General features: G+C 42.7%; 1 protein-coding gene across 2 annotated transcripts in view; it reads left to right on the forward strand.

Annotated features, from left to right (window-relative positions):
* The window catches only part of otud7a (OTU deubiquitinase 7A), a 156,940-nt gene that overhangs the window by 59,036 nt on the left and 83,498 nt on the right, over positions 1 to 14,406 (forward strand). For both annotated transcript variants that reach the window (XM_048617176.1, XM_048617175.1), the window contains one exon: positions 9,641 to 9,795. In XM_048617176.1, coding sequence (XP_048473133.1) covers positions 9,711 to 9,795 — 85 coding nt within the window. In that variant the 5' untranslated portion in view covers positions 9,641 to 9,710. The remainder of the gene's footprint in view (positions 1 to 9,640; positions 9,796 to 14,406) is intronic.

The following is a 14,406-nucleotide window of genomic DNA, read 5'->3' on the forward strand; positions in this document are numbered from 1 at the left end:
CTTTTCTGATGAAGGGTCTAGGCCCGAAACGTCAGCCTCTCTGCTCCTATGATGCTGCTTGGCCTGCTGTGTTCATCCAGCCCTGCACCTTGTTGTCCCACAATGAGAACATGCCTGTTAAGAGTAGACAAGCTTACCCTCAGGAGAGCAATTAACACGTGCAGAAGTTTTGAGTTTGTGAATCAACGGCTAAAGTATATTCATGACTGAACAGACCAGCTCATGTATTGTCCTGTTAGATTCTCCATTACAAAAGGCAGAACAACAGCAGACTGAGGGCTGAATGCGGATGTTTTTTTTTAATTCATTCATGGGATGAGAGCATCGCTAGCTAGGCAGCATTCATTGGCGATCCCTAATTGCCCAGAAGGCAACCACATTACTGTGGGTCTGGAGTCACATGTAGGCCAGACCAGGTAAGGATAGCGGTTTCCTTCCCTAAAGGACATTAGTGAACCAGATGGGTTTTTCCAACAATCATCAATTGATTCATGGTCATCATTAGACTCATAGTTCCAGATATTTATTGAATTCAAATTCCACCATCTGCTGTGGCGGGATTCAAACCCAGGTCCCCAGAACACTATCTGAGTCTCTGGATTAACAGACCAGTGATAATACCACTAGGCCATCCCTATGGAGGACATTGTACAAAGAAGAAAGCACATCCAGTTTGGGGAAAGTGGTGTTCTCACTGCGAGAACTGAATTGTTTTAGATTTAGATTTACTTATTTGTCACGTGTACTATGTATAGGAGTACATAAATACAGCGAAAAGCGCATAAAGTCACCATTGACTGGCGCCCACTTGGTTACAAAAACCAGAAAAAGATTTAACAATTTAAAAGATTTAACAGCCAAAAGGCAAGCAAGAAGAAAAAAAGTCCAAATCTCAGTCTCAAGTCCCATCTCCACAATGATGCAGGCCTGACTCCAATCGCTAGGCTGCTGTCCGCTCTTGCTGCCGACTGCCGCCACGTCACTAGACCTGCTCTCGCTGACCGCTACCGCCTCACCAACCCACTCTCGCCGCTGACCTCCATCCCAGCCCGCTCTTGCCACAGCCTCACTGACCCGCTGTCAACGCCAACCACCGCAGCCTCACCGCCCTGGTCTCGCTGCCACCACGTCACCGCCCCGCTCTCGCCGCTGACTGCCACCGCCTCACCACCCCGCTCTCGCCACTGACTGCCACCGCCTCACCGCCCTGCTCTCGCTGCCACCACCTCACTGCCCTGCTCTCGCTGCCAGCACATCACCGCCCCCCCCTCGCCGCTGACTGCCACAGCCTCACCGACCTGCTCTCGCCGCCGGCTGCCACCGACTCACTCTCGCTGCCTCCACAGCGTACACTCCTGATCTACAGGCACCCGGTGCAGGGAGGGGTGGACAAGTCTACGAGCCTTCTAGTGGATTTACTCCTGAGCCTGGCCCAGATAGACTTTAACAGATCCAGACAGCAGGCTGAAGAGGGGCTTGTTGTTCCTGATGTCTGTGTCTCTTTCACAGTTGCATCCACACTCTGGTGTCCCCGGAGAGGGAGCACGCAGTGCTCACTGGCATGGTCGAGGCCTTTAGAGATGCTGAGCACAGCAGGGGCTGGAGTGCATTATCAATCTGGACAATGATATTCTGAGTTTGTTCATTGTTTCTGTAGTACAAGTTTTCATTTTACCTTTTGAGTTTGCGCTTGTTTTTGTTTCGGTGCCTCAGGAAGACGGCTGTTTTATTTTCCCTTTGTCCAATTTTGGACCCCTTGGAAAAACCAAGGGGGCTTTTATTTTAGGCCCATACTATCCCTGTCCCAGATGTACTTGATGGGGATCAGTGTGTGGGAATTTTACTTTTAATTGAAATGAGCAAGGGAACATTCTCTGGATGTTAAGCCATTGTTGTCCCTGTCCTTGGAGTGTTTGATGGGGACGGAGCAGAGGGGATTTATTTATTTAGTTGTTTATTTATTTGTTTTCACTTGAGTTAATTTTTATTTTGGCCCTTTGTGGTCCCTGCCCAAAAGCAGTTTGTGGGGATGGAGTGAAGGGAGAGCCATTTTTTTGCTTGTTTACTAGGGGGATAAAAAACAGTAATAGCGTATTTATTTTTGTTTTTGCTTAACAAATTTAAGGCAGCTTTACTTTCTGTTTCGAGAGAGAAGAGTGGGCTTTGCAGCGTGTTTCACCTGGTGCTGTCCCTGTCCCGTGAGTGCTTAATGGGGGCAGTGGCAGAGGTTCTTAGATTTTTCTGTTTATATCTTTAAAAGGGTGGAGTGTTGTTTTTCAGACTGGAGGCCTGTGACCAGCTGCCTGCCACGAGGATTGGTGCTAGGTCCACTGCTTCTTGTCATTTTTTAAATGATTTGGATGTGAATATGGGAGGAATGGTTAGTAAGTTTGCAGATGACACCAAAATTGGTCATGAAATGGACAGTGAAGAAGGCTATCATAGAGTACAACAGGATGTTGATCAGATGGGCCCAGGAGTGGCAGATGGAGTTTAATTTAGATAAATGTCAGGTGTTGCATTTTGGAAAGGCAAATCAGGTCAGGACGTATACACTTAGTGGTAGGGTCCTGGCGAATGTTGCCGAACAAAGAGACCTTGGACTGCAGGTTCATAATTCCTTAAAAGTGTGAGTTGCAGATAGGCAAGGTAGTGAAGAAAGGGTATGGCATGCTTGCCTTTATTTGTGAGTGCATTGATTATAGGAGTTAGCATGTAATGTTGTAACTGTATAGGACATTGGGGAAGCCACTTTTAGAATACTGCATTCAGTTCTGGTCTCCCTGCTATGGGGAGGAAGCTGGTAAACTTGGAAGGGTGCAGGAAAGTTTTAAAAGGATGTTGTCGGGGTGGAGGGTTTGAGCAAAGGGAGGGGTTGAATAGGCTTGGGCTATTTTCACTGGAGCATTGGAGGCTGAAGTGTGACCTCAGATTTATTAAATGAGGGGCATGAATAGGATGAATAGCCAAGATCTTTTCACCAGGATAGGAAAGTCCAAAACTGGAGGACATAGGTTTAAGGTCAGAGGGGAAAAATTTAACTGGGACTTAAGGGACAACCTTTTCTCACAGGGCTTGGTGACAATGTAACGAGCTGCCAGAGGAGGTGATGGAGGCTGGTACAATTACCCATCCTGATGACTTTTAAATGTTGTATGTGAATAGGAAGAGTTTAGAGGGATATGGGCAAAAGCTGACAAATGGCACTAGATTAATTTAGGATATCTTGTCGGCATGGATGAGTTGGACCGAAGCGCCTGTTTCTATGCTGGAAATCACAATTACTCTGAGGTCTGGCAGCATCTGTGGAGAGAAATCAGAGTTAATGTTTCGGGTCCAGTGACCCTTCCTCAGAACTGAACTATGTTAATTCTGATTTCTCTCCACAGTTGCTGCCAGACCTGCTGTTTTTCCAGCAACTTTTTTCGTTTGTGATTTCCTGCATCCGCAGTTCTTTTTGGTTTTTAAACAAACATTGGTGTTTGACTCTATCCAACAAACAAACCAAAGGCATTTCTTACTTATACAAGACTATATTTATGCATTTGAGGCACCGGCTGGGTCTGATAACTGAACGGAACCCCATTTAACTTAGGCAGAAAGAACTTAGACAGTGGTCGTGCACCCTGCGCCTTGGCAGCAGCTGCCCTGAGGTTTAATTTGTCCCTCAGCATGTAGTCGTGAAACTTAGAATGTGTCAGTCTGCAACACTTGGATGAGGTCAAGACCAACAAGTTTCAGGCAGACCAGAGCGTCTTTTGCTGTGTTGATAGCCCTCCAGGCGCATTCGATGTTTGTCTTGGTGTGCATCTCGGAGAACAGACTGTAGAGCACAGAGTCCTAATTCACAGAGCAGCTCAGGACAAACCTCGACCAAAACCACTGCATTTCTCCACTGATTTCCTTTGCAAAGGCACATTTCAGCAGGAGATCTGTGACAGTCTCTATGCCATCCCTGCAGCCGCTTTGAGGGTAGCGTTTGGTGGCGCAGAGCGTCCAGGCATACATGAAGGATCTTACAGGTGCGGGTAGTTCTCCTGTAATGCAATAGTTGCATTCTTGTGTGACCTCATGCTATAGAAAATTGCCATAGCAAATCACTTTATAGGGAAATTGCTATACCTGTACAGCAGAAAGTTCACAATCTCCAAACAGCGTCCACTATTCATCAATCGCGTTATAGCCAATTTGTGTTAATGAAACAAGTGTTATAGCAGAACTACCTGTAATGTACTTCTCTCCATCAGACAAGTAATGTCTTGATGCTTGTTGGAAAGCTCTGGTGATGAGGCATTCTGCCAAATGACTTTAACAGTCTGCTCAGGGGACAACCCAACAGGATCGATCCTCTCATTTTTTACCCAACAGGTCTTAGGGATTATACCTGCTGACCACTTCCTGATGGACTTATGGTCAAAGGTGCTTTTCTTTGCAAATTTCTCCACAAAGGACAGGTAATAGGGAATGGTCCAACTATTTGGAGTGTTCCGCAGCAACAAAGCCAGGCCCATACTTCGTAAAACCATGTACAGGTAGAATCTCAGTACATAGTGACACTTGGTGTTTGCATGTTGAAGTCTGTGCGCAGCTTGATGCAGCCGCACACGAAGATGGCCATCAGGATGAGGGCAGCATTTGGCAATTTCTTTCACCGTACCTTATGCAAAGTTGTGTACATGGTGACCCAGCGGTCACAGTCTATCTTAGAGCTCCAGATGAAGTGGAAGATGGCTTGGGTGACTGTAACAGTGCAAGTTCTGGGAATGCGCCGGATCAGCGCCACATCCACTGTTCTAATGAGCACCAACAAAACAAGCTAGAGAACTGCTGATGACGTATAATATCTTAGAAAGGCCATGGATGAAGCTGAGACTGGTCCTGTTTACATTCAGAGGAACGAATTTATCTTGTCATAGTTGAGTACTATTCGGACTCCTATTGAAGTGGACCAGCCTTTTCAATGACTACAGGTGAGATTGTTAAATTTCTAAAAGTGCATGTTGACCATTACTGCAATCTGACATTGTCATGAATGAGAATGAGCCATAGTTCATGAGTGAAGAATTGCGTTACTTCATAAACAATTGGGAAATTCAGCACTGCATATCATTTCCACATGATCCCTGGTGAAATAAAAGGGCTGAAACAGCAGTGAAACTGGTAAAAGAATCATAAACAAATCAAGCAAATCCCACACATGTATGCACATAAATCCTCAAGTTGGGAAACATGCTTACTGAAAGAATGGAAAATAGTCCAGGACAAATACCAGTGTCACACTGTGCAGAAATTACTGTTCCGAAAGCAAACAAAAAACAACTGAAGCCAGAAACACTAACAGGTGTGAATGTCAAAATCAAGTTGAAACAGCACAAAATCACATTTCATTTTAATAAGATTGCTAAGCCTTTGCCAGAGCTGAGCATTGAAGAACCAGACAAAGTACAAACATTCAACCAGCCCAAATTGGAACATGCATGGAATATATGTGATCACCTTGATCATGTGCAGTGTAAGTGAATGACCAAATATATCATCACAACTGCAGGCACATATCCTTAACTGGAGAAGGTGCACATAGCTGATCAAGAGGAGGTGAATTCACCATCTGCACAGCTCACACACCAACCTTCAGAGAAGGGATCTGCAGCAACCCAACAGAAAGACATTAATAGTACCACAGCAACAGTGAATGATTCAAGAATTATACTCCCTTGGAAAACAACACCCCAGATGAATGTCCAGTGGCAACATGCATGCCCATACTATTAAGAGACTGGCACAATTTAAAAAAAAAAGGTGCAAACAATGCATATGTGTAGACTAATGGGCTTGATGAACTGCTAATGCATGAAAAAGGTTGTGTATATATTTGATAATTTGGGTAATTCGAAATATACATGATAATACATGCAATTTTTTGTTTAGAAAGTGGAATTTGGATTAAAACATAATCATGCGTAAATGTTCTCGTTAGTCTGCCAAAGTCATGTGACTTCTACCATGCACCATGCACATTATAGGCATACATCTTCAGTTTATGTCAATAAACACTTTGTGTTAACACACTGCTGTGTTGTTGTAAACTCCAAACAGTCTGTTTTCCCCTTACACTGGCAGTTCTAGGGTCCATCAAAAATCTGTCCTCTGGCTGTTTCTTCTCAATTTGTATTTTATCCGTTGATTTTGGCTCTGTTTCATTATTCAGAAATTAAGAAAACGTACTAATGTCACATTCACAAAAATTGTAACCTAGACAGCTTTTCTGCACAATCCTCTCTACAATAGAGTCTTCCAGTAGTCTAATAAAGTCAAAAGCAACAGTATTAAAAAAATAGAATAAAATCTTCTTACAGGCTCGGGAACAGAAAAGCTAAACCTCTCTTTAGAGCTTACGTTCGTGATGTTGGAGCACCTTCATTAAATTATAATGACACTTCGAGATTATGGTACCTTTGTTTTTATGTCATTTTTGCACATTTTAGTTTGTTTAGAGAGACTCCTGAAAATTACACATACATATAGCACAGAAACAAACCCTTTGGCCCAAATTGACCATGCCAACAAGGTGTCCTGAACTGAACTAGACCCATTTGATTGCATTTGGCTCATATCCCTCTAAACCTGTCCTATCCATGTACCTGTCCAAGCATCTTTTAAATGTTGTAAACGTACTCTCCTGGACCACTTCCTCTGGTAGCTTGTTCCATATACACACCACCCTTTGTGTGAAAAAGTTGCTCCTCAGGTCCCTTTTAAATCTTTCCTTCTCTCCTTAAACCTATGCCCTTGGTTATTCATCTTATCTATGTCCCTCATGATTTTATAAATCTCTGTAAGGTCACCCTTCAGCCTCTTATGCTCCAGGGAAAACAGTCCCAGCCTATCCGAAACCTCCAGTCTTGGTAACATCCTTGTAAATCTTTTTTTTTGCACCCTTTCCAGTTTAATAACATCCATCCTCTAGGCAGGTGACCAGAATTTTACGCAGTACTCCAAATGTGGCCTCACCAGTGTCTTGTATAGACATAACATAATGCCCCAACGCCTGTAATCAGTGCTCTGACAGATGAAGACAAGCATGCCAAGTGCCTTCTTCACCACCCTGTCTACCTGTGATACCACTCTCAAGGAACTATGTACCTGCACCCCTAGGTCTGTCTGTTCGACAACACTCCCCAGGGCCTGAGCATTAACTGTGTAATTCCTGCCCTGGCTTGTCTTAGATTAATGCAAGGTGTTGTATTTTGTTAAATTAAACTCCATCTGCCATTCCTCAGCCCACTGGCCCAGTTGATCAAGATCCTGTTATACACTAAGATAACTTTCTTCACTGTCCACTTATATGATCAATTTTGGGGTCATCTGCAAACTTACTAACTATGCCTCCTATATTCTCATCCAAATTTTTTAGATAAATGATGGACAACAGTGGACCCGGCCCCAATCCTTGTGGCACACTGCTGGTCACAGGCCTCCACCACTATCCTCTGTCTCCTACCATCAAGCTAATTTTGTATCCAATTGGCTAGATCTCTCTGGATCCCATGTGATCTAACCTTACCAGTCTACCATGTGGAACCTGATCAGAGGCCTTGCTAAAGTCCATGTAGATAATGTCTACCACTCTGCTTTCATCTATCTTCTTGTTCACCTCTTTAAAAAACTCTATCAAGTTTGAGAAACACTATTTCCCACTCACAAAGCCATAGCCATTTCTGATGAAGGGTCTAGACCCAAAACGTCAGCCTTCCTGCACCTATGATGCTGCTTGGCCTGCTGTGTTCATCCAGCTCTGCACCTTGTTGTCTCTGATTATCCCTAATCTGTCCTTGCCTCTCCAAATGGATTTCAGTCCTGTCTATTAGAATCTCCTGCAACAACGTACCCACCACTGATGTCAGGCTCACCAGTCCGGAGTCCCCTAGCTTTTCTGTGCAGTCTTTCTTAAATAGTAGCACAACATTAGCCTCTTCCAGTCTTCTCACAGCACACTCGTGTCTGACAATGTGACAAATATCTCTGTTACAGACCCAGCAATTTCTTCCTTAGCTTCTCTCAAATATCCTTGGATACACTTCATCAAATCGAGATTTTTCTACCTTTTTGCATTTAAGACCTCCAGCACTTCCTATTCTGTAATGTGGACTGTTTTCGAGACATCACTATTTATTTCTGAGATTCCTAGCTTCCATGTCTTTCTCCACAGTAAATACTGACATGAAATATTTGTTTAGTATCCCCTCCATCTCCTGTGGTTCCACACATAGATGGCCTAATTGATCTTTAAGGGGCCCTATTCTCTCCCTCGTTACTGTTTGCCCTTAATATACTTGCAGAATCTATTTAGATTCTCCTTAACTTTATTTGCCAAAGCTATCTTATGTCCCCTTGTTTTCCCCTCCTGATTCCCCTCCTAAGTGTACTCCTGTACTCCCACAAGGGATTCCCTTGATCCCAGCTATCTTATACCTGACATGTGCCTCTTTCTTTTTCTTGACCAGAGCCTCAGTATCTCTAGTCCTCCAGTGTTTCCTACTCTTGCCAACGTTTGCACTCCTTCACACTAAAAGGAGCATGCTGTGTCTGAACTCTCATTTCATTTTTGAATGTATCCCACTTACCAGATGCGCCTTTACCTGCGAACAGCCTCACCCAATCAACTTTTGAAAGTTCCAGGTTAATACCATCAAAATTGGCCTTGCCCCAGTTTAGAACTTTAACTTATGGAGCAGTCCCAAAGTGCTACCCCACTAACACCTCAGTCATTTGCCCTGCCTTATTTGCCAAGAGGAGGTAGAGTTTTACCCTTTCTCCAGTAGGACCATCTACTTATTGATTGAGGAAGTTTTCTTGAACACACTTAACAAATTTCTCTCCATCGAAGCCCTTAACAGTCCCAATCTATGCCTGGATAGTTAAAACTACTCATTATTACGAACGTATTACTCTTAGAGCTATCTGCGATCTCCTTGCAGATGTGCTCTTTAATTTCCTACTGACAATTGCGGAGCCTATAGTGCAATCCCATCAAGGTGATCACTCCCTCCATATTTCTCAGTTCCACCCATTTGGCTTCACTGGACAATCTCCCAGGAATATCCTGTCTAAGCACTGCTGTGATGTTTATTCAAAATAGGAGCAGAAGTAGGTCTTAGCTAAATTAAGTTACAATGCTGTGCTACCTGCTATTTACACTTCTTTCATTTGGATTTCAACAGTTTTTACTTTGTGAAACAAACTTGTTTTGTATTGGCTAAGAAACGGAGTCACTTTAGATTTTAATTTGTAATTACTTAGTGTGGTGAAATAGAATAGTCATTAACTTCCAACTGCATCCTGTTTGCAGTTGTGGATTGTTTTCTTTATTCTTTTGCTTCATAAGATATGAGTCATTGTCACACACTGGTGGAGTTGTTACTTTCACAGCTACTGAATGGTACAAACAGTTAGGAGTGAGCTGTTGCATTCATATTACTTTGAGCAGCAGAAAACAAGCAAGTAATTCTGTGAGAGATGTTGTACTTCCCTGACTGATTGCAGCAATCAGAGGACAATAGCCATGGGCTCTTCCTGGAGTGATGATTGACATCAAGTTTGGTTTATATGCCCTGAAAACTGCTATTATATTTTTTAACAGATGACGAACTAAAGGTCTGGCGATCAAAACCAGTTCTGCTGTGTTTCAAGTAGAGCGTCTACATGATCACATGACACTTGATATGGATTCGGTCCTGTCAGACTTTGTTCGCTCCACTGGGGCAGAACCTGGTCTGGCAAGAGACCTGCTGGAAGGTGAGTTAAATGCTGAAGTCAAAAATATTGTTCATTGTTATATGACATTGTGTAATCTTTACTAAAAAAGGGTAGAATATTTTGGTGGTGCACATCTTTTTTCAAATGTTTTTACTATGTTCTACTATGTTAGGGGCGGCACAGTGGTGAGCACTGCTGCCTCACAGCACCAGGGACCCGGGTTCGATTCCAGCCTCGGGCGACTGTCTGTGTGGACTTTGCACATTCTCCCCGTGTCTGCATGGGTTTTCTCTGGGTGCTCCGGTTTCCTCCCACAGTCCAAAGATGTGCAGGTTAGGTGGATTGGCCATGGGAAATTGCCCATAGTGTTCAGGGGTGTGTAGATTAGGTGGATTATAGGGGGATGGGTCTGGGTGGGATGCTCTGAGGTTCGGTGTGAACTTATTGGGCTGAAGGGCCTGTTTCCACACTGTAGGGATTCTATGATTCTGTACTTGTAATGTTTAGAATTTCTTAGCTTGACCACGTGATGTAGCAGTATGACTGTTTGTTTGGTTATTGGCCAGATTTGCTGCTTTTATGCTGCTGTATTAAACTGTTCCAATGAAGAATACCACCACTTGAGCTAGCTGTTCACATCCTGCAGGAGTGGGGGATAAAGAATTCTTTGAAGCTATTTTAGTCCATTTGGTCAGAATGTATGTCTGTTCATATGTTTCAATAAGCTGTTTAACCTCTGTCTCATTCTTGTTTCTCAGTGAAGGTATTGATAATTTTGAAACCAGAAAGTCTATTTACGAACATACTATTTCTGTATTGATGTCAAGGCCCTTCATCAAATTCTTATTACCTACCTAAGAGGAAGCGCGCTTACTAGCAGAATAATATTGATGGCCCAGTTTTTAAACAGGCATCAACCTCCATGGCTTCTTACCTATTGGACTGATATAAAATGACTTTGTTCCTGTAATGACTCCATACTCTGAGAACTCCAACACTATTCACCTAGCATAAAGAGTGATTTTGGGTGGACTTTTAGGAACTTAGATTCAGGGAGTTTCATCAGTGTTGATCAGACAATAACACATTCTTCTGGCCACCTGTTTTTGTTCTGCCTATATAAAAATATATAATCAATCAAAATAAAATGGGTTTGAGGACAGCGTGATGTGAAATGAAGGAAAATTCTGACAAGTATTATTATGCCATATACTTTTCATAACTTTATCTTTTGAATTCTACAAAGACAGGCATCAGTTACTAGTGGTGTACCTCAAGGATCTGTTTTGGGGCCACTGCTGTTTGTCATTTTTATAAATGACCTGGATGAGGGCATAGAAGGATGGGTTAGTAAATTTGCGGATGACACCAAAGTTGGTGGAGTTGTGGATAGTGCGGAAGGATGTTGCAGGTTACAGAGGGACATAGATAAGCTGCAGAGCTGGGCTGAGAGGTGGCAAATGGAGTTTAATGCGGAAAAGTGTGAAGTGATTCACTTTGGAAGGAGTAACAGGAATACAGAGTACTTGGCTAATGGTAAGATTCTTGGTAGTGTGGATGAGCAGAGAGATTTCGGTGTTCATGTGCATAGATCACTGAAAGTTGCCACCCAGGTTGATAGCATTGTTAAGAAGGCGTAAGGTATGTTAGGTTTTATTGGTGGAGGGATTGAGTTTCAGAGCCATGAGGTCATGTTGCAGCTGTACAAAACTCTGGTGCGGCCACACTTGGCGTATTGCGTACAGTTCTGGTCACCGCATTATAGGAAGGATGTGGAAGCATTGGAAAGGGTGCAGAGGAGATTTACCAGGATGTTGCCTGGTATGGAGGGAAGGTCTTATGAGGAAAGGCTGAGGGACTTGAGGCTGTTTTCGTTAGAGAGAAGAAGGTTGAGAGGTGACTTAATAGAGACATACAAGATGATCAGAGGATTAGATAGGGTGGACAGTGGGAGCCTTTTTCCTCGGATGGTGATGGCTAGCACGAGGGGACATAGCTTTAAATTGAGGGGTGATAGGTATAGGATAGATATCAGAGGTAGGTTCTTTACTCAGAGAGTAGTAAGGGCGTGGAATGCCCTGCCTGCAAAAATAATGGACTCGCCCACTTTAAGGGCATTTAAATGGTCATTGGATAAACATATGGATGATAATGGAATAGTTTAGGTTAGATGGGCTTCAGATTGGTTTCACAGGTCGGCGCAACATCGAGGGCCGACGGGCCTGTACTGCGCTGTAATGTTCTATGTTCTATGACTCTGTGAGTGATCTATACAATAAGTGGTAAAATGAAATTTGATCCCCATTGTAGAGGTCTCATGTTAGCCTGGCTACTCTGAGAAGATTACTTGGTACTTTCTGTCACTAGGCAGGAAGGATATTGGGATGGGTAGACTTCATTAGGCTGCTATTGATTTATCATCTAGCAGTGTCCAAAGTGACCTGCAGTATATTGTCAAGCTGCACAGTGTCAGGAGACTGGTTGATTTCCCTGTTATAGGAGAGAGACAAGTTCCCCTTTAGAGGTACTGCAGGAAAACTTGTGGAACCAAAATTGTGCTCCCCAGTCATCTGAAGACTCCTCTCGCCTGATGGACATTATCCTTGATTTCAAGGGATTGCCACCAATGACTTAAAACTACTGTAATGAGCCAATGCTTTTAATAGCTCATGCTGTCATCTGGTAAACCTATAGGTGATAAGGAACAAATAATCCTTTGACTCACTGCAGTATTCATGTAGGGGGATCTTGGATTTATGTTAAATTTTTATGAAGAAGTTTACAGAAAATGAATCACATAACATTTCATTTACTATTCTTTGTAAAGTTGTTTTGATCCATATAAAATGAGTTTTGTAATTTGTTTGCTTTTTATGACCATGAACTGAATTTCATGCAAATTAATTCAGTTTAAGGTTGTAAGGAACTGTAGCAGAGTTGAACTATAATTGGAATTAGTGCTAGAATGGTTCCATTTCAGTAATAATAGTTTATATACATGTATGAAATTCCTTGGGTGCCTTCTAAAATGTGGATCAGTGTAGATATGAGGATTGTAAAGCAAGAGTGCTAATAATCTGACACCTTCCATTTCTCATCATGCAGCAATTTTATCATTATTTGTTGGGTTTATTTTATTTAGTTTTCCCCCTCTGCTCTCCTATTGTGAAGACATGGCCATTTTCTGGAGTATGGTGACATAAACACTGGTAGTCTTCTGGTTCCTTGATCCAGTGGCCAAACATTTTGCACAGGATCCTTTGGTTATCAATATCCTGGAGTTACCACTGGCCAGAAACTCTGTGGCTTCAAGAACATGTCAGTCACTGGGAATTCTGTGGCAAGTAATTCACCGCCTGATTTTCTGAAAGTCTGTTCTCCATCTACAAAGCACAAGTCAGGAGTGTGATGGAATACTTAGATAAGTACAACTCTATCAACATTGTGAAAGCTTGATGCCATTCAGAACAAAGCAACCCATGTGATTGGCACCCCATCATCTCCTTTAAACATCCAGTCCTCAACCACAAATACAAAATGGCACGTGTGCACTTTATACAAGATGCACTGCAGTAACTTGTCATACCTACTTTGAAAGCACCTTCCAAATCCCACAACCTCTACCATCTAGAAAGGCAAGGACAGCAGATGGATGGGAACACTACCACCTGCAAGTTCCCCTCAAACTTTATTGCCCTTGCTTCACGGTTCCCTGGAACACCCTTCCTAACAGCATTGGATATACCTGACCATTATGGGTTGCAATGGTTCTAGGATGTAGCTCCCACTCCCGCAGAATGTGAACAACTAGCCTGAGTGGTGGTATCCTGCATTGGAGCAGCTTAAAAGAAGCAAATCTGGCCAATAACCAATCAAAAAGTCATACTCCTACATCATGTGGTCAAGTTAAGAAATTCTAACTTTACAAATACAGAATTTAGTAAAAACTATTGAGAAAAGGAGTGGGTAACAAATGTTGATCTAACCAGTTATGCCCACACCCCATAGGAAAAGGCACGATATTGAATGCAGGTGTAGAATATTGTTTATGTGTGGATTAAAGCGTGGTCCCTCTCTTTTCTTTCTAACATCCCCAGATATTTGGACCTCTCAGTAGGAGTTACTTGAAGGTACTAAAGATGGATTTCTGAGCATTTTCAGCATCCACCAAGCCCACCACTCATAACTTGGTATTACTGAGGCCAGTTTTCATGTCATTAAAACATAGGCTATAGGAGTGGAATAGGCCATTCAGCCCTTTGAGCATGTCCATCATTCAGTAAGATCATGTGAATGAGGTCACATCTCCACTTTGCAGTTTTTCCCCTATAATCTTTGTCTTCTTTGTCAAAATTTAACTGCCTCAGCCTTTAAAAGGTTCAAAAATGTAGCTTTCACTGTTTTCTGAGGAAGAGAATTCCAAAGGCTTGGTCCTCAGTTGCCTTGACAGATTCAACCAACTTACACGGAGTAGGGTTTGAACTTTGCTGCTAGGTGCTCACTCCCCACAATGTGTTAAGGAATCAGCATGTTGATGTTAAATATTTTGTTCTACATATCCTTTCTAAATAATGTTCAGCAATATAAGTTGATTCAATTTATTGAATATTTGCATAACAGGCTTCATCTAACTTACAATAGATATCAGAC

The sequence above is a fragment of the Rhincodon typus genome, chromosome 36, assembly GCF_021869965.1.
Source record: "Rhincodon typus isolate 14 chromosome 36, sRhiTyp1.1, whole genome shotgun sequence".
NCBI classification, from domain to species: domain Eukaryota; kingdom Metazoa; phylum Chordata; class Chondrichthyes; order Orectolobiformes; family Rhincodontidae; genus Rhincodon; species Rhincodon typus.